A 26,429-nucleotide genomic window follows, 5' to 3' on the forward strand; every position below is an offset into this window, starting at 1 on the left:
ACTGTAATTGCTTTGTAGTAATGTGTGGGTGGTTTATTTGAAATTGCAACTTTAATGAAAGTTGCAATTTCATGACCCTCTGGGAATGAGAATAAATGAATGTGCTCAAAACGACAATAACAATCTCCCGTTCCACCACAAACTTACTAAAGCTGCTTAGCAGAAATCGAGAGTCATCATACCAGGCAGTGTTTTTCCATTCTTCTGTAGTTCAATTTTGGAGAGCCTGTGTGAACTGTAGCCTCGGTTTCCTGTTCTTAGCTGACCAGAATGCTACCTGGTGTGGTCTTCTGCTCGCGCTAGGCCATCTGCTTTAAAATCCAGCATGTTGTACATCCTTGTTTCTCTGCAAACCTTGGTTGTAAACAGTTGACAGGTGACTTCCTATGAACTCAGAGTTCATCAACAAACCAGATTCACAGAGAGAACTGCTGCTTGGTGGATAATATAAACTCTAGAGATCATTTAGTGGGCAAATCTCACTACTTTAAATGAGTTGCTCAGGTCATTTGGCACCAACATCCATGCCATTCAAAGTCACTTAAATCACCTTTCTTCCCCATTCTGGTGCTCAGTTTAAACTTCAGCAGGTCGTCTTGAGCATGCCTACATACTGAAATGTGTTGAATTGCTGCTATGTGATTATCTCACCCTAAAAAAAAAACAGTCAGAAGTTTATAAATGGGTATTAGGTACTGATTATAATTAGATTTTTTTGTTAATAGTACCTGTCCACTACTGAATTAATAAAATAAAAAAAATAAAATAAGCACATCGTGTAACATTGCATCCAGCGGAGTGTGAATGGTAGCTAGAAAGCACTTAACAGCGTAGAAGACGGTGAATGTGGCATCTTGTACAGAGCACTTTGAGTACTCCTGGAGAGTCGAAAGCGCTATATAAGAATCAGTCCTTTTACTTGTAAAAGCCAAATTCAGATCAGGAATTTTTAGGGTTTGTAATATTAAAATAAGTTTATGTAGCATCAGATGTCAGACAAAATAGCAGAAATGCTCTTTTTTTTTTTTTTTTTTTTTTTTTTTTTTTATTTGGGAGCATTATGATGTACGTGACCTGTTCTTGATCAGTGTCAAGGAACATTATAAGATAACCTTTATTAGTCCCACACGTGGGAAATTTGTTATGGACAAATGAGAGCAGCTTATTTGATTTGTAACTTGATTTTTTCTTTTTTAACCCTGTAATATCTCAACCATGAAATCATTGCCAGAAAATTCATTTTTTTAGAAAATGGAGCATTTATTGAACCTTAAATCTTTTTAAAAGAAATTAAATATTAATTTGCACATATTCGTTTTAATTTGAACCAAATTTTTACAATTTTAAATTTTAATAAATTGTGCCATTAACCTCCTAGGACCTGGTGTCCACATTTGTGGACATCACATTTTGGGTTATTTAGACCAAAATACTCAATTTTCCACTACAAGGGCCTGATATCCACTTACGAGGACATTATACTGCTACTGTTCTAACAAAATATTAAACGAATGTCCTCATATGTGGCTCCTATTTTTCTTAGAAACAAAAATCAGGTTAAAAAAATCTCACTATATAAAAGTCTCAAAAACTCATGTATCGAAGATGATACACGATTGGATTAAAAGGGGTAACAAAATCCTACAAAAGACCTAGAAGAGTTTCTCTTTCACATGACACTGAAAGCTGAGCACAGACCTGCTCAGTAGCCGCAATAAAATCTGCTCCCCCGACAGGATCCTGTAAAACGAAAGGTTAAACATTGTTGGACATTTGTACAAATATTGGGATAAATAGCGTTAATTGAGTTGTCTGAAGCGGTGCTAACAGGAACGTCGTCATGTACTCACAAATGTGCAGACTTTATGTAATCAAAGAAAGCACAGCTTTATCACCAAGCCTATTTAAGTGTCACACATCGATTGTGCCTGCTTTTTAAATCTCTTTTACTGTTTCTCTCCTTGTCTTTCTTCCACTTTTAGACGTCTGCTGTATCCAGCACTGGTCACTTTAGTCCTTTCTACCCTCACATTTCCTCCTGGCTTTGGACAGTTTATGGCTGGAAAAGTACGTTCCCCAATTTCATTCAACATATATTATTTTTATTACATATACTCAACACCCTGCAACTATTACAGTGGATGTAAAAGAAAGCCTGGGGCATTATGGACCATTATGGTATGATATTGTATTATATTTAAAATTTATGTTATGTGTCCACTGCATTTTTTGTGTCGTAATTTATGTGCAGTAAGTGTCACTGTGCAGGCCCTGAGTGCATTCAGATGTATCCATCTAACCATGATTTTCATGTCTCACTGTGTTTGTGAGCCAACTTAGATCAATAAATAACAACTTTATTACCATTCATGTCAGGGTGTAGTTGTTTTTTAATGTGTGCAGCGCAGGTTCAGATGTGTTTGTGTGTCACCTGTGTACCCTGGAGGATTGGATGAGCATACTGTCTTTTTGCTCCTGCGATGACTCGCAAGTGTGTGCTTGTGGCTTCTCTCCAATATCACTCACTTCATCTGTCTTAATTATCAGTATTAGAAAGGGAATAGCCTCTGCATCAGAGGATGTTGCACACACACCGACAGTACACACACATGCGCTGTCGCTTGGTCTTGGCCGCTAATGAGACCGTGAGTCAGGCCTGTATGGCTCTAAATCTGCCCACACTGGCCCACTCCTCTTTGGAGTGCACACTCAAAATTGTGTATCTTAGTCTTACTCACAAGCTCTTCATTGGTGAGCTTTGTGGATGTGGGCAGCGTTATCCCCACCAGTGTGCGCCGTCAGTTTTAAAAAGCTGCAGCTCACTTTGTGCTCTTATACTCAATGCCTGCAATACTGAAAAAGTTGGAATACTTTGCAAAATGGAGAGTTCTCCAGATTCTCTAAATCTTTTGATTTTATGTACCACTGATCAATACTTTATGAAACTATAAATGGACTTTTTCACTTTTAAGTGCAAGTCTTATTCGCCCAGAGACCCACATATTCATAAGGTGCTATTATCTATAGCTAAGCACCTTCACACTTCACTATCTCACCCAAGGATGCATCAGCATCCTTTTGCTGACTGCTGAACCTCTGCCCATCTTCACTTCAGAGAAACGCTGCCTGTCTGAGATGCTCTTTTTATACCCAGTCATGTTGCTGACCTTTTTTTTACCTGACATGTTGCCAAGTAACCTCATTAATTGCACAACTTTCCTCCAGCTGTTTCTTTTTAATACCACTTAAAAAGAGGTATTAAGATGAGAAATGGGTAATGATTTTGATTTTAGCACAAAATTCTAGGCGCATGTGACCAAAGTTTTCTTTCATTATCACTTTTGTTGTTCCACACTGTCTTTTTTAGATAATGAATTATTCAATTTATTTAGATTTATGCAAAATGCAAAGAACAAAAAAAAAGTGATAGTGCAACTCAGAGAAATCATGGGTTTTTTACTGACCTAGTGATTGTTTATGTGCATTGTATCTGTGAGTGTCTGTGACCATCCTCCAACTTGGCCTGTTTTTCTTTTTTCCCCCCTTTTAAGTTTTTAAATGAATTTTAATCTGAATGAAGCATGTTGATTGGTTTGCAGCTGACTCAGAAAGAGGCTTTGGTGACACTACTGGACAACCGAACCTGGGCCAAACAGGGCATCGCCGAGGAGTTCGACTACATTGGAAATGCACAAGCCTGGAGGCACCCGCAAGTCAACGTCTTTGTCACGCTGGTCCTCTTCATCGTAATGAAGGTAGGAAGAGCAAAAAATTATAAAAAAGACTCTGGAGTTTTTAATGCAAAATGTTTTCATTGTTTGCAATTTTTTAATGTGAAAACTAAATTTATCACAGTTGTTAGACTCTGTTGGCTCTTTCTGGTTGCTTCCCTTCCTTTGCTGGACTATTTAGTTTCTCTCTGAATTGAAGCATGTATGCTGACACAGTGAGTAAATCCCATACACGGTGCATGACAGGATGTACTGCATTATAAATCCAAGGAGTGTTCACCTTTTTATTTAACACTAGAGCTGAGCTAATAGGCCAAATAGAACAGATCACATCTCTTCTTCTCACTGGTGAAGAGCAAAGGGGGACCATGTTAAATTAAAAAAATGTTGTCTGTCTTCCCCCTCAGTGTGTTATAGTTGTTTTCCCAGGAGGCCATTAAAAGTTTTGTGTCACTTTGATGCTGTATCAGTGAGCGAAAGGACTGATTGAAGAGGATTCAGCAGTCGGCTACAAGAATAAAGTCACATCATTATGTCTTCTGACTTTATGTAGAAGACATAAAGATGGAGAGATTCCAAAAAGTAAAGCTAAACTGTGGCTATAAATAGAACTTCTCATGCTATAGATGTAAGAAATTGACCCTCAGCTTCAGTAAACACTTTCCTGGTGAGTTCAGGAAATGGGCCTTATTGGCGTCCTCCATGATTTGTTAATTATTCCACTTGCAACTGGTGCCCTTCTGTTGATACATGTAGAAAACACAGAATGATATTTAACTGAACCTACAGCTCAGACCATTTTGACGATCCCTGGTCCAGCTCTTTGAGTCAGGATGGAACCGATGTCTGGGTTTGCCGTTGTTCTAGCACATCCACTGTTCTGGATTGTCCCATAGATTCAATTTTAAGTGACTCATGTTGCAGCAGAGAGGTGTGGAAAAAATGCAACATCCATCTCTAGAAAAATGTATATTTAAAAAAAAAAAGGTTTTACTGAGATGACATATGTAGACAAAGTACCAGTTCTTGGACTTGGCTCAACTCCTAAGTTTGAGTGAGGGCCGAGCGTGGTGGAATGAAGGCTCTGCAGTCCTGGCCTCTATGGACTCAAGAAGCTGAACTGTTAGTATGTATTCATTTATCTCCTTTACCGCCCATTCTCCTGTTTTTTTTCTAGTGCTCAGTAACAAGAAAAAACAGAAATGAGTTTGGTCGTTCTGTGCTCCACCATCCTGCCTGTTTAAGAACACAGGGCCGCTTGTCTGGCTTTTTATGTAACCTTTACTTATTGGGCTGCACTGCTCAGCTGAAATGAAATGTCCTTTTCCAATACAAAAACACTGAGTGTGTTGTGGGCTTCATACAGCAAGCAGACTTCACACAGAAGTAGGAGTGGGTGCCAAGTAGAGTGGAGTTGAGTAATGTGTAGGGGAGTATATGAGAGGGTGCCTGCGAGGGGGGATTTGGGGGGACTTTTTTTAAATGTAGCTTTTTAAATCTGGATAGCTGTTACTGTACATGACATGAGTCTATTTACAGCAAAGCTACACAGCTGTGCAATCCACTGGGGAGTCAAAATACCACATAACACACAATATTAAAAAAGAAACAAAGTTGCCTTCCTAAACAACAGAAACAAAAAACACCCTGAACATCAGGGAAGTAGTGAGGAGTCATGTGACTTTACCTGGTACCTGGCTCAGGTGGAGGTAGATAATTAACAAAGCATTAACAAACTTTAGATAATAACACTGGACATTAGCCTCACATTAGTGAAGTCTAATTTTATATCGATGACCATTTCAGTGTCATTTAACAACTCCTGCTTCTCTGTGTAAATGAAACTGATATGCAATTAAACATCCTAAAATATCAGTGCAATATAAGAAGCTGTCTATTTATAGACTTTGCAGTTTGACAGCTGTGTGAACATTATTATAATAACCATTATCCACAAAATCTTAAATCCAGCTCATGTTACATATTAGAATAATGAACTTTAAATTGTTTGTTTACTTCTCTAAACATAAAAATATCATGTATTTTTAATATATGTTTTTTTATTTATATATTGATAACGGGCTACATTCTTTTGCCTTGGGAGGTCTGGAGGCTAACTTGGCTATCATAGGGCAAAAAGTGGAGCACCCCCTGGGCAAGTCACCAGTCTGTTTTAGTTTTTCAGCATTGTCGATTAAACATTGACAATATTAATTATTGTTCAGTTAACCTGAGATATTGTGAAAGTTACCCAGAAATGTTTATTTTTGGTATTAGGAATATTTTTTTCTTTTTTAAAAGGCTGAAGAAAACACAAACTGCCCTTCATAAAATGGCAAAGTTGTGAAAGCAGAATTACAGCCAAGCGCATTGTCCTACAAAATTTGGTTAAAGACACTCGGTGAAACAGGAATCCAACACTTACCTAAGCTCCGGTGTCAAAGTTATGTAAGCAAAGAGATTGATGATGCGCACCATGTCACAGCAGTGCCAGGAACTGACTCACTATCATTGGTTCTCAACAGCATAATAGCGAATGTCTCTCGCAGCTGTTTTTCTGGTCATGGTGAACAAAGCACAGTCAAATCCCAACTTTGAATCAGTTTATAGAGTGAGTTTGATTCCCTTGTCTCTTGCATAAAGCCACTAACTTGTTTTCTTATTCGTGTGTGTGTGTGTGTGTGTGTGTGTGTGTGTGTGTGTGTGTGTGTGTGTGTGTGTGTGTGTGTGTGTGTGTGTGTGTGTGTGTGTGTGTGTGTGTGTGTGTGTGTGTGTGTGTGTGTGTGTGTGTGTGTGATTCTGTCCTACTGCTGTCCTTTATCAAAAGTCTTTCAGCATCATTGCTCTCAGCGTGACGTCCACCTCATGTGTAGGTGTGCTGGGCATGTATAGGGTTACCAAATATGCAGCATTTCCTGTAGGTCACATATAGGATAGGCATAACACGCACGCACACATACACACACCAAACTTTTCTAACTAAATCACACCCCTGCAAAATCTCATTGGACAGTTTAACATCTGTCTGTATGGATGCACACACTTGGTCTCCCTTTTACACACAATTACAGTCCATACATCCACACCAGAACATAATACAACACGCGCACACACAACATTCAAAGTGAGGCTGTAATGGCTCTGTCTAATTACAGCCTTTGGTTTTCCTGGATTCAGCCTGGTGACTTTCAAAGGAGAGATTGCTCCCTCTCCCTCTCCTGCTCTGTAATGAATGGTTCTTTTATTCAACTTGGCAGCCATCTTGTCTCGTTGCGTCTTTTCATGTCGAAACTTCAGGAAGACCGAATTCAGCAGCTGAACTTCTGAAAGCCAAGGTGCAGATAAAATGTTTAGTGTCAGGCAGTTCCAGCAGCTGGTCAGCCGGTGAAGCTGCTGTATGTGTATTTGAATCATGCAAATCAGTACAAGACAAGACGGGAAGTTAAAGAAAGTTCCTCAAGAAAAGGCTGAATTGCTGTTGTTGTGAGGTGCAGTGCTGATAACATTCAAGTTTCTCTCTCTCTCTCTCTCTCTCTCTCTCTCTCTCTCACACACACACACACACACACACACACACACACACACACACACACACACACACACACACACACACACACACACACACACACATACATTTGCACACTCATTTGGCATGCTTTGTAGTTAAATGCTATTTTTAGTGGTGTGCAATTATGCACATCAACAGCTCTCAGGAAGAGATGAGTTTATTAATATAGGTATGTGTCCTCCAGCCTGTGCGAGTCCTTTGTTATCTGTTGGTGTGTGTGCATCAGTGACAGAGAGCTGGCGGGACTGTAATTGGAGTGGGAATAGAAGAAGGGCCCCCGAGGGTCCCATGAGGCCCCTGGGCGACAGACTGTCCTCTGAATGTGACACACACATGCAAGTACAGAGGGCTCCCAGATGACTGACAAATTAGAGTATAAATGTCCTGGATAGTGCGTCATAACTGATACCCTTGACTTGACTATCCTTCACTTTGTCTGCCTGCTCCTGTTCTCCTGATTTCATTGTTTTCCATCATTTAGTCAAAGAAACATCAATCAAAATCGGTCTCAACACAAGGTGCAAGAATTGTGAGTCTTGTGCTCTTATGAATAGATATATAACTTAATTTAATCAGGGGGAACCAACTGGGACCAAAGCTTGGATTGGCTGTACTTTACTGTCATTACCTGATCAAAAAGAGAACAAAACTAGCAATTATTTACTCAAGGACAAAAAAACTGAAGGTGTGACCTGATGTAGTCTGTTCCACCTTTAAGGCGGATCAGTGGATTTTGTATTGAGTATAAGGTATTATCACAATATGTAACTGCAATGTGTAACTTTTTCAAATTACTATGTAAGTTACAGACACACCTTTCAGTTTCAAGTTACCCAGAACAAAGGTGGGAAATGAGTTCTCCCATGGGGGCACATAAGAAACTGGGACTGAACAAGAAGCTGAACTCAGTTCTTTAAAAGCTTATTGGTGCGGCCCTCTACAACAGTTTCTTATGTGGCACATTAGAAAAGTTCATTTCCCAGTGTGACACCTAAAAGTGTGATTGATGGCAAGGAAAGTGGAAAAAACTTGTGAGGAAGGAAAACTGATCATTTTTGTGTGGAGCAAACCACAACTAACTGGCAAACAAATAAAAACCAGAAAAAACCCCGCCAACTGAAGAAAAACGAAGAAAAGCATTGTGGAAGCTACTCATTTCAGGCCAAGGATGTAAACAGCCTTCTACCCAAGTGCATCACATGTGTGGAGCAGCTGACTAATCTTACTGGGGACACAGGCCAAAGTGGTGCTTGGAAACCCAACAACTCTTCTGAGAAAAGTGGGACAAACCTGGCATACAGTCTGAACCAGAGACACCATGACAGATTGAAAGTGCAACAAGGTAGTGCTAATGAAGCTTATAGCAAAGCAATATATTATGTTTTAATTTTAGCTTCCTCTTTAGTGCGCCATTGGCGCAAAATATTCTAGAACTACTGAGGTTCTTTAATTCATAAATGGGGTATCCAAGGGTTCTTGAAAATCCAAGTTTTAAAAGTGATGATGATTAGCATGGTATTAGTTTAAAAAATAATTTGGTAAAAAGGAAAAAAAAATCTAATTCTAAGAGAGCTATGACAGCATGCAGGGACTTAATCGTGTTGGCAGCAAGAAACCTAATTATTTAAAGCTTCTTATGCAGCTCCTCAGCATGAGTTGTAATAGCAACTTGATCATCTAACAAGATATGCAGGTGCAAGATGGGAAGGCTTTTATTTGAGCCCCTTATTTGACTGAAAGGAAAATTTAGAGGGTTTTTTCATGTGGGATCTGGTAGAGAGTATGTTATTACTCTTCTCTAGCTTCAGAGAGAGCTTAATTTTAATGAAAGCCTTCTGGAAAAAAAGAAAAATCAGATTTTAATTTTGGCAAAGCATTGTCAGTAGAGGTTCCAGATGGTAATAGCTGTTACTAGTATACTATTTACTTATCAGTGAAATACAGATATACAAGAGACTATCTAGTATGTCTGCTGCAATATGACCAAAATAACCATATGTGTCATATACAAATACATGCATTTGTTTATTACACATACACTATACAATATATTTTGAAGTAGCCTTATGCAATATGTAATTGAAATGCTGACTTATAGGTTTAGTTGAAATTTCCATGAACCTTTTAGGAATTTTGGCCATTTTTATACAAAATCTCTTATTTTCAGAGGCTCAAAAGTTATTGGACAGTTTACTGACAGGTAGTTTCACAACCGGGTGAGAACCGTTCATTTGATATTTCATCAAAGATGAAGCAGACATCTATCTAACTGACTTCTATTTGAAGTTGATTTCAGTAGTTCAATTTATAGATTGCCACTGTAATTTTAAATATCATCCCCCTAAGAAATGTCAACACAGTTGAGGGAGGCTGTCACTTGGCTACAAAAAAACCTAAATAACCCAGTCAGAGAGAGAGAGAGCAAAAACTTTGGCAGTAGCCAAATCATCAATCTGGTAAATTGTTAAGAAAGAATGAATGCACTGGCCAGCAACACCAAAAGGCCTCAACAGTGTCTTTAGTAAGTAGGCATCATGCCAACAATGAGCTCTTGCAAGAGCCACACAAACCCATATATAAGAAATAAAAGAAAAGTTCTGTCTTTGGCCAGTTTTTGTGCATTTAGAATTTTTTTTTTCATGGTCCAAGCATGCAGCATCATGTAAAATCTGTTTGTCACCATGAACACTGTTTTACAGACTCAAAATGCCTAAAATACATTTAATTAATCTAAAATTGCTTTAAAAGGTTTGACAGAGCATTTTTATTCAACATCTTCTGTAGCAGCAGTGTGTCAGCATCAGTGTGATTTGACCACATTGCATTTAAGTCATACTTGTAGTTATGTTTGTCATCAAATGTCAAAGTATTGGCTCTGTTACAGTGAAAGGCAAAACATAAGTACGTCCTGAAAAGACAACCTTTGGGGGGTAGATGTCTATACTTGACGTTCTGGCCTACCTTTTACACTTTACTGCTGATTCGGTTAATCATTCATTTTCACATAAAGCCTATTACATCAGTGGCGTGATAACTAAGGCGCATGATTTTTTTTTTTTAAAGGCAGCTGTTCAGATTTTTGTTGAGCAAGCACAAAGCTAATATTATACACTGATTAAATCTCAGTTGCGTATATTAACAAATGATGCTTTCTCCTAAAATAGTATAGCCCCGAAGCAGCTTTAGAACTTTTAAGACTCATTAAAGCTACTGTCAAAATTCACAAGGTTCATTAAGAATTTTCTAATTGGATTTTAATAAGGAAAGATTTCATGCAAGTGGTTTTCTTGATCACTTGTTCCACTTGAATTTGCAGCGGTTTAAACCAATAACCCAAACAGTCCCAGCTTGATTTTCAGGTCTTAAGTTTGCTGCCTTCCACTGCTTATCAAAGTCCCCTTTCAGTTTGAGGTCAGAGATCCTCATAAATCTTCATGGTCGTGAACTACCTCTGCGAGATGTACATCTACTAGATTACGTTAGATTAGATTAGATGAAACATTAATGACTCCTTCAGGGGGAAGCGAGTCATTGCTTCAGCAAAGAATTGGATAGAGCAATAGATAAGAGGACATAAATAGTAATAGAGCAAATAAAGGGTAGAGGGATATGTTCGGAAATGCTAATGTGTCTCCTCTAAAACAATCTCTCAATTATATGGTCGTACTACGTCAAATTGAAAACTATCCATTTGCTTTATTCTCTGCACACTTTGGCTCAAAAACCTCAGACCCTGGCAGTAAGTGTTAGAGCAGGGTAGGGTTATAGCTAAACTAAATACACACACACACACACACACACACACACACACACACACACACACACACACACACACACACACACACACACACACACACAGTCAGACTTGACTTATCAGACCATGTTGATTAATTCTCTAATTAGTTATATACCATTAATTATGTACAAACTGTCTTAGGTCCAGCAGGATGTTGAATGTAGCTGAGTCACAGTTAGAGGAACTTGCTGCCCCCCCTGTTTTTATGAGAAATGCAGTATAATTGATAATAATGAATGAACCTGAGCATCAGGAAGTTTTTATTGATGAAGATGGCATTGCATATCATCACCATTAGCATTTGTTGTGGTAGTGATGGTGTAGAATCAACCTTAACCAGACGATAGACAAAGGTATTCAAAGGAAACTACAGAGAAATGTCATGTATAGTAAGTATTAGTTTAAAAAGATTTAAGGAAAGTGCAAACTACTAGTAAACAACAACTAGCAAAGAGCTGACACAGGCCCTGAGAGATGCATCTGTATTTTGTTTTTGTTTTTTGTTTTTTTGTTTTTTTTTAACGAAAACCTCATCAGAAATGGTCTCAGTGCCATTTTTAAAAAGAAGGAGGAGAAAGGTACAACAGTGTCTACAGTCATCTGTAAAACCAATGAGACACTGTCATGGTTTGGGGCTATTTCTCCCAGTGGTGTCTGGGTTCTCATGAAAGCTGATGTAATTATGAAGGCAGAAAATACAAACTCATTTTTTCCTACAATCTGTATTTCTAGTACAGCATTGGTGTACTACTAGGAAATAGTTGCAACTTGAAAGTATGATTTCTATATAAAAATATATTTTATTTGCTTGCAAATATTTATACAATATGGTATTACAAATGTGGACACGATAATGTAGCATTAATTCCCATGGAGCCATATTTACAGCCAGGAGTATCCTGTCCGTGTCTATTAGTTTATGCCCCCAAGTGCAACAACTAGCTCCAAGCCACCTGAAGGAGTGCCCATTGGCAGCTATTACTCTGCAGACATCAGTTCAGTTGCTATAATTGAGGTTTCCGTCCTATAAGGCTGGAGAATAAAGTGCCTGCAGCATCCTGCCACAGTCACCCGTGCTCAAGTGTTTTTGACCATGTTACTATGAGTAAACAGGCTGCTGGTTTAGATTACACTGTCAGCTACACACTCTCAACAGAACTGCTGAAAGTCTATTTGCAAATTACATCTTATTTTTCACAATATTTGTATCTTTTTTGACTGGGTGTCTCCAAAAAGTATTACATGCACAAAAATATTCATTTTTAATCATAAGTGCTAAAATGCCCTAATTGTAAAATAGCTAAATTTAAATGTGAACATCTTTATCCTTTATGGTTCAGAAAATAAGTCTAACAAGATGAACATAAGAAAGCACACCAAATTAATTAATGTTGACATTAAGGTGAAAAACAAAACACAGACACAGATTAATATATGTAAATGTTGACACAGCACTTTTTTCTTTCTTACTGCTCACTGAAAACTTCGTGCTTCATTCTAAACATTTTATCTGTCTCATATTCATGTTCAACTTGGAACCACTAGTTAGTTTAACACATGTGTCTTTGGACTCAGGCTGGAAGATAGAGTACCCATAGGAAACCCAGGGAAATGGGAAATGCAAACTCCACGCAGAAAGGCTCCCATGGGGTTGACTTGAGTTGTTTAGTTATAATTGTAAGAAGAAAGGTGGAGCATCCTCAAAACAGAATGACAAAGTGCTTATTGAGTGGAGGCTGGGGTGGATGGATGGGTCAACAAAATAAACTTTACTGATTATAGACATAAATAACAAATATTCGTTTTGTTACCAAAATAAATTCTAAATGTCAAGGATTGCTTATGGTCATACTCTATGACCATGATTACTTTATTACAAATTAACCCAACTGGTTTTGTGCTGAAACCTTAATTATGGTGTTATCACAAAAAACGTCTTGGGTTGAATAATTTTAGTTATCAGTCATCAAGATTGAACTGTTTCTGACACTTAATCAGTCTAATTTGAAGTGGAATTTAGAAAGCAAGAAATTGTTTAAAATTTTAGATTTGATTTTTGTAACAATTGTCTGCATTCACTTTCTTATTGTTGTTTGTTTAATAAAAACAAACAAGATTTTCTGCTGAACTTTTTAAAATGCCAAATATCCACCAAACTTTACATTTTCTAATTCCAGACTCTTACTTTTTAGTAGAGATGGACCGATCCGATATTACGTATCGGTATCGGTCCGATACTGACCCAAATTACTGGATCGGATATCGGCGAGAAATAAAAAATGTAATCCGATCCATTAAATATCAAAAAAGCACCTCACAAAACTTGCTACACGGCGTAACTCGGCTCATAGCCGTAGCACGTTGCAGCAGTATGCATCACGTGATAGAGCGGCTGTGTGTATTTGTAGCCTCACCAGCATTTCATCTCCGAGAAAGTTTTCCCAGAGAGAAGTAAAGCAAGTGTGTAAGTTCATCTCTGAATGTTTGTAAAGCATTCCCGCGTTAAGCTTAACAACCGATATATGGAGCGACTGCCTCTTCTTGCTGCTACTTCAATCATGAAACTGCTTAATGATCAGCTGATCGGCTTTTCTGTCGCGAGTCCGTCTCTCTTCTTTGTTTTTGGCCCACTTCTCACCAGAAAGAGGAAACCAGCAGCTGAACAACAGCAGCACGTTTAAGCTTGATAAGCTGTTGTTAGAATTTATTTAATATTACTTTCTAAACCAGGATCCTTTTCTACGTAGCTGATGGCTGGTAACTGTGCAGGGGCGGATCTAGCAAAGTTTAGCCAGGGGGCCCGATAGGGCATTAACAGGGAAAAGGGGGCACAAAGACATACTTTTCTTTCTTATTCTCATTTAAAATGTCTAGCTTTTAATAAATAATTATCTGACTCTTACACCCAAAGTTTTAATCTGATGTAAAATATATAGAAGTCATTACTGTATATAGTAACTGTTAAGTCTAATATTCCCTAGTAAGCTATAATACTTTTTCCTTTGGGAAAGTACCATCTGTGAATTCTGCAATTCTGTTGAAGAAAGATGTTGAATCTATTTAATTATTCTTGAAAAATAATTTATTTCTGTGCATTTTTCCCCTGCATCAAATTAAATTTGATTACATCGATTAAGCACCATGAGGTGGAGGGTGGTTCCCTATTTTTTTTTTTTTTTTTTTTTTTTTTTTTGCTGGGAGTTTGCAACCCTATTAGTTAGGTTGCTTAATATTTCTGCTAAGTACTCTTTAAAATACCAGAATAGGGAGGATGGAGTAGGTTTAAGTTTATTAGATTGATCAGTGTTGCTGAACTATGAAATATTTTGGGCGCAGTGTATGTTTTATATACAGGTATAACAGAATAGCTTTAGTGTTGTTATTTATTTAAACTTGAGTATAAACTTATACAAAATGCAGCAACAAATATTAAAAAAACGTTTTATTGATTAAAAAACACACTATATCGGATTCATATCGGTATCGGCAGATATCCAAATTTATGATATCGGTATCGGACATAAAGTGGTATCGTGCCATCTCTACTTTTTAGTACCAAAAATCAGTCACAAGTATTATGATTTAAGAGTAAATTGTACACAATTTATGATGAGTTTCTATTTGTTAATTTATGGGCCTTTATTGTGAGCCAAAGATGAGATAAGAATTGCTTTTTTTTAAAGTAACACAACAATGGGCACAGTGTTTCTGAGCATCATAAAACCACCCGGTAACAGTGGACTCCTCTCAGATCAGTGTGGCCTCAGTATTGACGATATAACCCACACATACCCGAGGACACACTCACATTCTTGTGTACTGCTTTCCTGGGAGTTCATGGCCTCTAATAAAGTTAAGCCTCTTCTTATGAGTTCTCAGATCTTTTAAAAGTTCCCAACTCTTATTCTAGTTTTACTGTCTAGGTGGAAGAGAAAGAATGAGAGAGGAAGGCAAGTCTAAAGATTATTTCACACTGCTGTCTTCATTTTCCCATGAGGCCTATTTTGTATTTTGTAACCGTGTGTGACTGTGTTTTAGCCTGATTCTCTTCGCTGAGTCCGTGTTATAGTGTGTGTGAACACCTACGCACATATGTGTGTTTGTACGGGGTGCGAAAGCGGCGGCAGTTTAGGGTCACAGAAGGAGATCCATTACGTCACCATGGCAGCCAGCCTTAATTACAGCTAACTATAGTTGGAGCAGAGGGAGCAGAAAAGGGAGAGAGAGCGACGGAGCAATGAGTGTAATTAAAAAGTCTATTTGAAACCATGAGATTATTATAGTGATGAGGTTTGTGTAATGGCTTGTACAATACACTGATTCATGTATCTCATTCTGTGCATGCAAACACTGAAAATATAAGCCTGTGCTCAATACATTACCCGCTCTGTGCCGAAGAATACGTGCCAATTAATAGTACTGGCCTATTTAAAGGTAACATCATGTAAAATAATCTCTAATTGCACTATTGATCCATTTTAGACTGATTCTTTTTTTTCTGATCAGCAGGCTAAAATGACCCTAAATTTGAATGTTGTTTGCCATGTTTTTTGTTACAGCTGTTAAATTGGTGTAATAACCACTATCTTTGCCGTAACTGAGTTGTCCTAAAGATTTCTATTCAGGATACTTTGAACATAAACATTGTCTCTTATAATCTCTATTTCTACTCACACTTCTAACTGATGGCTAATTTTTAGCTCAGAGAGCCAGTCTAGACCTATTTTCATTTAAGTACATATCTATTAAGTCGCTTTATGGTGCCTGACCCTTTCATGCTGCATCTTTATATTAAAAGCTTTTTATTACTGAAACAGGATCCGTTTCTAATTTGGTGAGAGTAATGGAAAAAGGAACAGAAAATTTGTGTTTCTAGCTAAAGAGAAATACATCTCAAACTTCTCACCAGTTAACAATATAGCCTTGAGGTTAGAGTCCCACACACCAGCACAAATCTCTGTCCTAATGAGGACACAGACGGGATCTTTCAGTTTTTATGTATTAACACAAATCAAAAATAATTATAATATATTTTATTTATTGGCACATTTAACCTCCTAAGACCCGAACTCTTCCACGACATGCATTTTAAATTTCTCTTTGATATTTGGGCATATTGGGGCCCAATGAATGTAAAAACAAAGAATTACCAGATTTTTTTTTTTTACCTTATTTTTATCCACATATTAGGATATTCGTTTAGAATTTTGATAGAACAGTAGCAGTATAATGTCCTCGTAAGTGGATATCACGCCCATGTAGAGCAAAATTGAGTATTTTGGTCTAAATAACCCAAAATGTGAAATCCACATATGTGGACGCCAGGTCCTAGGAGGTTAAAGACCCTCAAGGTCACCTTACATTATTACAACAAAATTAAAAAAAAAAGGTAAACAAAAATAAAAAGTATGTATGTACAAGTATGACAGTATAAAAGCTAAACGAAATAAAAAATGGACTAAGACAGAAAAGTGATGAAGGGTATGCAATTCTGAATACATAGGTTTTAAGATGTGATTTAAAAACCGAGTTAATAGTGCGGAGATCTGGTGGAAGTGCATTCCAAAGTTTTGGTAGTCAGTCCCATTGTAGTCAGGTGAGCAGTTGGAACAGACAGAAGGGAAGCTGAAGAAAAGGGGAGTGTACGTAGGGGTGAGTACATGTGAAGAAGGTCAGGTAAATATGGAGGCGCAAGGTTTTTAAGTGCTCTTAAGTAAGAAGCAGGATCTTGAAATTGACTTGGAGGTGAACTGGAAGCCAATGAAGCTGTGTTAGAACAGGTGTTATATGTTCAGAAGATCAAATTTTTCATATAATATGAGCAGCTGTATTTTGAACTAACTGCAGTTTATGGGGAGGCTTATGAGGTAGACCATAGAGAAGAGAATTGCAGTAGTCTAAACTAGATGTGACAAAAGCAGTACAAATATGGCAGTACTGTTTGGAGAGAGTGAAGGATGAAGGCGGTTAATATTACGAAGATGAAAATAAGAAGACCGAGTGATATTATTTATATATGTTGTGAAGGAAAGAGTGCTGTCGAAGATGATACCAAGACTCTTATCCTCAGGGGAAGGGGTGACAACAGCGTTATCAATGGATAATGAAAGACTTTGGTTAGAACTTTAGTCAGTTTTGATTTGGTGCCTATTAGAATAAATTCTGTTTTATTACCATAAAGTTTGAGAAAGTTATGAGTAAACCAAACCTTGATTTCACTTAAACAGTCAGAAATGGATGTGGGTGGGAGAGTAGCTGTGGGTTTGGAAGATAAATAGAGCTGGGTGTCATCTGTGTAGCAGTAAAAGTGGATATTATATGACAATGAGCCTAAACAGACTTCAAAGTTAATTACCCCAGTGAGTCTACTTTAGAAACATGAACAGGTAGAAACGGAGGCTGCAGTCTAGCTGCTCATCACTGCCTTTGTTTCTTGTTGAAGTTCAGGCTCTGGCTGCTGGGCTGGGGTCTTCATGCACTCAGCTTTAACATCACTCTGCTCTTGGCTAGCTTTGAGTTAGCATGCTATCTGTGCAGATGCTACTTAAACAATTAAAATTGTTCAAATTCAATTGTTCAATTGTTCAAATTCACAATCTCAGGTCAAGATCAAGGAAACAAAATCAAACAACTGTGTGACCCTTTGTAGAGACCTGTTACTTGGTTGGGAACAGCAAGTAAAAACTGTTCCCAACTGTTTCCACCACATACAGTCTCAACCATAAAATGTTGTATACCCAACTTTACATCGTATGTTAATATTTGTATTTAAATGGACATAGTTTTTTGAATTTGTTATTTATAGTAGAGTATTTTGCTTTGATTTTTCAAAATGACATGGAAACATATGCACAAGCCTACCTGTAGTTTAACAAATTACAGAATAAATGATTACAGAATTTGGAGAAAAGGTTTTGACATTTTAGCTTTAACTTACTCAAAAATGTGAACTTTTAAAATACTCACTAATTGATTTACTTACAGTCGATTAGTTTATTACTCAATTCAAGGGCTATTAAAGCACTTTAGCTCCAAATCCTCTTTCCTTTTCTTTTCGTTAGTACCTTAACCTCCTAAGACCCAGACTCTTCCACGACATTCATTTTTAATTTCTCTTTGATATTTGGGCATATTGGGGCCCGATGAATGTAAAAACAAAGAATTACCAGATTTTTTTTTTAACCTTATTTTTGTTTTTAAGAAAAATAAGAGCCACATATGAGGATATTCGTTTAAAATTTTGTTAGAACAGTAGCAGTATAATGTCCTTGTAAGTGGATATCAGTCCCATGTAGAGCAAAATTGAGTATTTTAGTCTAAATAACCCAAAATGTGATGTCCACATATGTGGACGCCAGGTCCTAGGAGGTTAATGGATTGGATAATCAAGACCTTGGGAGACTCGCACTGAAACATTTTTACCCCTCATTCACTGGGAACCTGATTCTAAGGCACTTCCCAACTTTCGTTACACAGTTCAGCTGAAACAAGCTCGTACATGTGTCTTGTGCTCTCTGTTAAACTCCTGTTTCTGTCTGAAAGGAAAATGAAACAACCTCAACCAGCATTTAGTGTTGTACAAGCAATATTTCAGCCTCACATTCAGACTCTCACATTTCCTAGAAAACTCATGTTCGAGATAATTAATTTCTTACATAAGCAGTCAGTTTGGTGTCTAGAGTATCTCTTTTCAAATATGATGGTTGTTCCTTTTCTGGGCCTCTTTGATTTCCCAAATCAGCATTGCTTCCTGGCCAGAATGTGCACATCATCATTGTTGAGAGTCAAGAGTCGGGGCCGGAGGTGTAGACAGCAGAGTTGTGGCCCGACGAGGTAGCTCTTCTGTTTTGCGCTTAACCAACAGTTGTTTGGTTTCCCCAGTGTATGATTCACAGCAATCCTGTTGGCACTGAGGGCAAGTCAGAGAGATGTGATTGTTTTGTAGCCTTAACAGACTGAATGTTTGGAAGATGCTTTTGGTGTGTGTTGTGAGTAGAGTGCAGCATGTTGGTGCTCATGATTCAATGCACCTTGGATTACCGGTCTTCAGTACAGAAGTGATCCAAATGGCCTTCATGTGTGAACTGGCGACTGTGGGAACAAGTAAGGATTTGACTCAGTGAGGATTTCTTTATTAAGACATTGAAAAGGTTCAAAAATACACTTTGTTCTACAAATAAACTGAGTTAGAGTTAACTTTGAAGGTTGACTTAGTCAGTCTTAACTACCTCAAGTGTCAAGGATGGAAAGAGTGATCAGACAGTTTTTACTGAAGAACCGATAAATACTATGCTGGTAGTGTGGAGTATAAATGGAATTTTAATAAGACTTTTTAATCTAACATTGAGTCCAGTCAAGTAAGCGTGGATCATCGTTTTAACGATGTCCCAGGTATCAGTGCAGACTTTTATTTCCATAAGTGAGTATGACAGCCTTTTAAAACTCATCTCTGTTCAACCATCTTCCTACATCTTGCTACACTTATACATTTGCACACACACACACACACACACACACACACACACAGACCTGACGATAATGCTCACACATTGTCAGTGATGACATTTCCGTTTTTGTTTCTTTCCTAATTAGCAGTCTCTCCGCTCGTCTGGTGCACCGTCCGCCAATCGGCAGAGTCCGCTCATTACCCAGGGGTTTATTTCAGGGTCTTTGTCAAATGGAGAGTGAAAGTGACAGCTCAATCTAACCTCAGCAATAAGCCTCGCATGGTCGCCTCCTCACTGCTGGTAGAGGGTTCAGCTTGGCTATCATCGAGGGGCACACCGGATGGTACTCTGAAGCTAATTGAAATGCCACCCTGTTCTTTCTTTTCATGTCTTTTCTTTCTTTATCTGCTTCTATTTTCCCCTCTTAGTTCTGGATGTCTGCCTTGGCCATCACTATCCCAGTGCCCTCCGGAGCCTTCATGCCAGTATTTGTCATTGGTAAGAAGTAAATGACTACATGTGTTTGTGTGTGTAAAGGGACAGAAGAAACCCAACCCTAGGTTTAACCCTACTCTACAGGATTACGTTTGTGTAATTTAACATACAGTGGGGCAAAAAAGTATTTAGTCAGCCACCGATTGTGCAAGTTCCCCCACCTAAAATGATGACAGAGGTCAGTAATTTGCACCAGAGGTACACTTCAACTGTGAGAGACAGAATGTGAAAAAAAAATCCATGAATCCACATGGTAGGATTTGTAAAGAATTTATTCGTAAATAAGGGTGGAAAATAAGTATTTGGTCAATAACAAAAATACAACTCAATACTTTGTAACATAACCTTTGTTGGCAATAACAGAGGTCAAACGTTTACTATAGGTCTTTACCAGGTTTGCACACACAGTAGCTGGTATTTTGGCCCATTCCTCCATGCAGATCTTCTCAAGAGCAGTGATGTTTTGGGGCTGTCGCCGAGCAACACGGACTTTCAACTCCCGCCACAGATTTTCTATGGGGTTGAGGTCTGGAGACTGGCTAGGCCACTCCAGGACTTTCAAATGCTTCTTACGGAGCCACTCCTTTGTTGCCCGGGCGCTGTGTTTTGGATCATTGTCATGTTGGAAGACCCAGCCTCGTTTCATCTTCAAAGTTCTCACTGATGGAAGGAGGTTTTGGCTCAAAATCTCACGATACATGGCCCCATTCATTCTGTCCTTAACACGGATCAGTCGTCCTGTCCCCTTGGCAGAAAAACAGCCCCATAGCATGATGTTTCCACCCCCATGCTTCACAGTAGGTATGGTGTTCTTGGGATGCAACTCCGTATTCTTCTTCCTCCAAACACGACGAGTTGAGTTTATACCAAAAAGTTCTACTTTGGTTTCATCTGACCACATGACATTCTCCCAATCCTCTGCTGTATCATCCATGTGCTCTCTGGCAAACTTCAGACGGGCCTGGACATGCACTGGCTTCAGCAGCGGAACACGTCTGGCACTGCGGGATTTGATTCCCTGCCGTTGTAGTGTGTTACTGATGGTGACCTTTGTTACTTTGGTCCCAGCTCTCTGCAGGTCATTCACCAGGTCCCCCCGTGTGGTTCTGGGATCTTTGCTCACCGTTCTCATGATCATTTTGACCCCACGGGATGAGATCTTGCGTGGAGCCCCAGATCGAGGGAGATTATCAGTGGTCTTGTATGTCTTCCATTTTCTGATGATTGCTCCCACAGTTGATTTTTTCACACCAAGCTGCTTGCCTATTGTAGATTCACTCTTCCCAGTCTGGTGCAGGTCTACAATACTTTTCCTGGTGTCCTTCGAAAGCTCTTTGGTCTCGGCCATGGCGGAGTTTGGAGTCTGACTGTTTGAAGCTGTGGACAGGTGTCTTTTATACAGATGATGAGTTCAAACAGGTGCCATTCATACAGGTAACGAGTGGGGGACAGAAAAGCTTCTTACAGAAGACGTTACAGGTCTGTGAGAGCCAGAGATTTTCCTTGTTTGAGGTGACCAAATACTTATTTTCCACCCTAATTTACGAATAAATTCTTTACAAATCCTACCATGTGAATTCATGGATTTTTTTTTTTTCACATTCTGTCTCTCACAGTTGAAGTGTACCTCTGGTGCAAATTACTGACCTCTGTCATCATTTTAAGTGGGGGAACTTGCACAATCGGTGGCTGACTAAATACTTTTTTGCCCCACTGTATTTACCAAAAAAATCAAACAAAAATAAATCCTTTGAAAGTCAGTCATGTACTATAAATTACTATATATGTTTGCCACTAATTAAATACAAATAATGTTATTGTATTTAATTTGGGAATTTATTTGGCATTATTAGTATCTTTATTTAAGCAGGAAGTGAAACTTATGAGACCAATCTAATTAGCATTCTAGACTGTCACTGGAACTGCTGCCATTGAATCTGCTATTTTAAGTCTAATTGCTACCCTGCTTTCCTGTCCAAACAAAAGATGCAACTATAACAATCATTTCAAATATCCAGCTGTCAGTTGAGGAGAGAGGAGGCAATTGTCGCTGTAGGCATATGGTACATAGGATTAGGTGATGTCTTTTGACCTCATAACTTTATATCCTCCTGACACTTGACCAGGAACACCACATCCAATTCAGGGTGGTGGTGGAGCCTTAACCCAACTGTCATAGGGTGGGAGGCAGGGTACGCGCCGGACTGGTCACCAGCCTGTTGCAGTGCTAACACAGAGTCAGGCAACCAGCTTTCTTGTTCACCACCCCTAAAGTACAGTACACATGTACTGGTGTATAAGAAAGGCACATGTACAGTATTTTCAAAACGGTTGGGGAAAAAAATCAATCATTTTTAAATACCCTGGTGTGGCTTAATACCAACGTTACAGTTTTCGTTTTTTTAATTGGTTCATTTCCATTTAGAGAAAGGTTTTTCAAATAAGGAGTGCTTGATGCTGTCGTTCACACGAGAACCAAAGCAGTGGTGTATTGCTCATATTTGGAAACAGCGAGAAAATCATAATCAAATACAGTTATTAAACTTTCACTATAAAACTTTTTAGCATACCCAAGACGTTTGTACTTTTTGACCTAAGGATTTATGTTTTAGTGGTTGGCGTTACAGCATCTACTGGGCCACCACCAATATTGCACTTGCGAAATGGTCTCAATGATTGTGTGTCTCTGTTTCCCTGTGTAATTCAGGGGCAGCCTTTGGTCGTCTGGTTGGAGAAAGCATGGCTGCCTGGTTCCCTGATGGCATTAACACAGATGGTACCATCTACCCCATAGTGCCAGGAGGCTATGCTGTTGTGGGTAAGTTAAAGACACACACCATTTCAGCTGTCTCTCACTCTCCATCCTAATCTACATATTTTTGCTGCAATAAAAGACGTTTGCTTCTACAATTCCTCTGTGATTCAGCCTTTGCATTATAAACCTATATACACATTTTTCTTCTTGGCTTTCTGTGAAGGGCTTTCATCTTTGATGGCAAGAGAAATAAAAGTGAATGCACAGAAATATTTCCTGTAGCAGAATTGCTCAGTTTTTCAGCTCCAAGTTAAGGCTTTAAGTTGACCCTGATTAAAGGTGACATGGAATATGAACAGACTCAAGTGCTCCAGACAAAATCAAATTATATTTATAAGATCCCCAGACCAGTCACGACAAAGAAACCTCCTGCAAAACAGTTTAGACACCAGCTGAAAAAAAACAACAAATTTCTTCACAGTGGTGTTGTCAGATGTTCATATTCCACTAGAAAGTCTGGAAGTTGAATATCCAAGCTAATGTGCAATCCAGGAGTCCTGTTAAGAAGCAGACATTGTTTTGTTGCTTGGCAAAGGCATATTTTTGTTTTGTGTTGACTGAATAATGTACTTGAAGAATATATATATGAATACAAAAAGTGTTCACAAAAAGTGAACATAATTTAAGTGTTAAAAGAATATATTGATAAGAAACTGTATTGTTTCTCTGCATTTTAAGTCTGTCTGTATAGATTTCTGAGAAATGAACTACCAAACATGACACATTATCCCATGTTATAATTTATTAGACAAATGCTAGGCTGTTATTGAGCTGACCATAAACTCCTGTACACCATAGTCTTTGTTTTGAGAAAAATGTGAGGCTATGTGTTCGACAGCTAAGACTTGTTTCAAACTGGATTGGGCATCCACTGGACAGAGTCAAAGCTGAGACCTTAACCTGATTAAAAGGCTGTTTGGGGACCTTAAGAGAGCTGTGCATACATGAATGCCCGCAAAGAAATAATATGACAGACTAATAGCCATGCAAAGAAGTAGTTATTGCTGCTACAGGTTGTTCTACAAGCTCCCGAACCATGAACTGTACTAAACAATGTGTAATATAAGGTTAGTGTTCATCTCAGGTTGTATTTGTACTTTTTTTTTTATAGGTTGTATTTACTTAATTTTTAAACCTGCCAGAAACTCGATAATTTTATTACAATTTTTATTAGTTCCAATTAAACAAGGATAAATAGAAAGCTAATGGTAAATATGACAGCTGTTGCTCATCAACTTTTACTCACACTGCACACCCCTGTTTGTACTAATACAGTCATTAAATCAACAATGCACTGCACTCAGTGTCACAGCTTTGTTATTCAAATATCAAGGGAAGTTAAACACAAGGAGAGCAACTGAATTGTAAAAGTAATGTGATAGACAACAAGTTTGTTAGAATATGTGGGAAAATTTTAATCAACAGCCATAATTTCCTACTACTAGTTTACTACCAATAATTACGCATTTAACGCCCAAAAAATACCCCCTCTGGACAGTGATAATAATAAGCTAGTTAATGCAAATGATTATTTTAACTTATTAATAATGTCAAAATATTTATTTTCTTCTGTTTTTTCTTAGTTTTCCTGTATGGTTTATTAAACAAATGTACCTTAAACAAACAATACTGAGATCTTTACTCTCTGGTGAACAAACCATGTAATAGAGACATTATGTTTAATGACTCAGAACTTCCCTATGGCATATCTTTACTTCTGTTTGTTGTTACTCATCAGAAGCCACAAACACTGCGACAAGCTAATGTCTGATGTATCAGTCTAGATGATTTATTTGTCTGGATACACAGACGAATAGTAAAATAAGTGACAATAACCAGCAAAGGGTAATGATTGTATACACTGGATAGTGAAGCTGTACCCAGTATTTCTTTAAAGAAATGGTTGCACTACATACATTATAGATTCTTCCTGAAGTTGTGTGTCTAATGAGGTGCAGCGTTGCTACAGTTGCTACTTGTTGACAGCCGTGCTGATTATGCCAGTGTTATGGGTTGGCGGTGGCTGTTTTTCTGGGGCTGATGTTGTTGTTGTTGTGCTGCACTATAGCTGATGAGTCACCCCTTTACAGACCTGACACTCTGATGAGCCTCTTTCATCTCGCAGCGGAGCTTGCTTTAAGGAATAAGTGTTGGGATGGGCAGAGGGAGCAGCAGCATTTATCTGAGGGGCATACATGGGCTTAATTAAGTTAGGAGAAAGAACAATGAAACCTGTCTTTGTAGACTCTCTTACTCACCATCTGTTTCTCTTTTTATTTTAATGCTTTCATTCTCTGGTATTTTCCCCCCTGGTGTTCATCTCATTCTTTGGATTGGTCTCATCCATTTTCTCTGTTAGGATAAACACTCACTTTGCCCATGCTGCTCTTTCTGCTTTGATGTGGCTAGAGTATTCCTCTTTTAACTACTCTGTATTTATTTTTTTAAATAGATTTGCAAATGTAGCGTTTCCTTTTATATTGAATTATTCAAAATAGTTGATTTTTGCTTTATGGACATAGGGGGGGATAAATGTGTATTTAGTTGCTTGAACTGAGTCAGTATGGATGAGATAGTGTTCAATTATATTCATTTTTATTTATATAGCGCCAAATCACAGCAACAGTTTCCTCAAGGTGCTTTATATTGTAAGGTAGACCCTACAATAATACATACAGAGGAAAACCCGACAATCATTTGACCCCCTATGAGCAAGCACTTTGGCGACAGTGGGAAGGAAAAACTCCCTTTTAACAGGAAGAAACCTCCGGCAGAACCAGGCTCAGGGAGGGCCGGCCATCTGCCACGACCAGTTGGGGTCGTGGAGCCAGAGATGTATGATTCAGTGGAAAGAGGTCTATTAACAAATAGTGAGTGAGAAAGTTGACTGAAAAAGAAATACTCAATGCATCATGGGAATCCCCCAGCAGCGTACACCTATTGTAGCATAACTAAGGAAGGATTCAGGGTCACCAGATCCAAACTATATACTTTAGCAAAAAGCAAAGTTTTAAGCCTAATCTTAAAAGTAGAGATAGTGTCTGTCTCCTGAATCCAAACTGGAAACTGGTTCCACAGAAGAGATGCCTGAAAACTGAAGGCTCTCCCTCCCATTCTACTTTTAAATACTAGAGGAACAACAAGTAAGCCTGCAGTGTGAGAGCAAAGTGCTCTGTTGTTTTGTTGTTTAAGACTCTTCGAGTGAATTAACTTCCAAATCTGAAGTTTGATTTTGTAGATTAGATTAGAAATGTGTTCTATACAATGTACAGCTTCTTGTAGACAATGTAAATAATCTATCCCACTGTGCACGCTACAACACTAAGGTAAAATTATTAGAATTTTGTTTAAATGCTGTTAATGATTTCAGTTCATTCAATTCCCCTGTCAAGCTTGGATTCATGTGTAGTGCTAGAGCACATCTTGTACACCTGCTGCATTTGGACTGTTTTGTAGGAATATCGATTTAAACACTTGGAGGTGGACATTTGAAGTTTACTTATGTACCTTGAAGTTTGCCGAGCACAAATATCAAAGGTTTTTTTTTCCTAAAATGACCAAAACTTCAAAACGAAGA

General features: G+C 38.3%; 1 protein-coding gene across 3 annotated transcripts in view; it reads left to right on the forward strand.

The window, feature by feature from the left end:
* Positions 1–26,429, forward strand: part of LOC146693359 (chloride channel protein 2-like) — a 183,386-nt gene that overhangs the window by 108,876 nt on the left and 48,081 nt on the right. For all 3 annotated transcript variants that reach the window (XM_085479176.1, XM_085479177.1, XM_085479178.1), the window contains 4 exons: positions 1,983–2,067; positions 3,600–3,755; positions 19,971–20,040; positions 22,745–22,855. In XM_085479176.1, coding sequence (XP_085335302.1) covers positions 1,983–2,067; positions 3,600–3,755; positions 19,971–20,040; positions 22,745–22,855 — 422 coding nt within the window. The remainder of the gene's footprint in view (positions 1–1,982; positions 2,068–3,599; positions 3,756–19,970; positions 20,041–22,744; positions 22,856–26,429) is intronic.

This window comes from Copadichromis virginalis, linkage group LG14, assembly GCF_057382275.1.
Source record: "Copadichromis virginalis isolate Kocher_CV1m ecotype Utaka linkage group LG14, C_Virginalis_male_GT1.1, whole genome shotgun sequence".
In the NCBI taxonomy this organism is placed as follows: Eukaryota; Metazoa; Chordata; class Actinopteri; order Cichliformes; family Cichlidae; genus Copadichromis; species Copadichromis virginalis.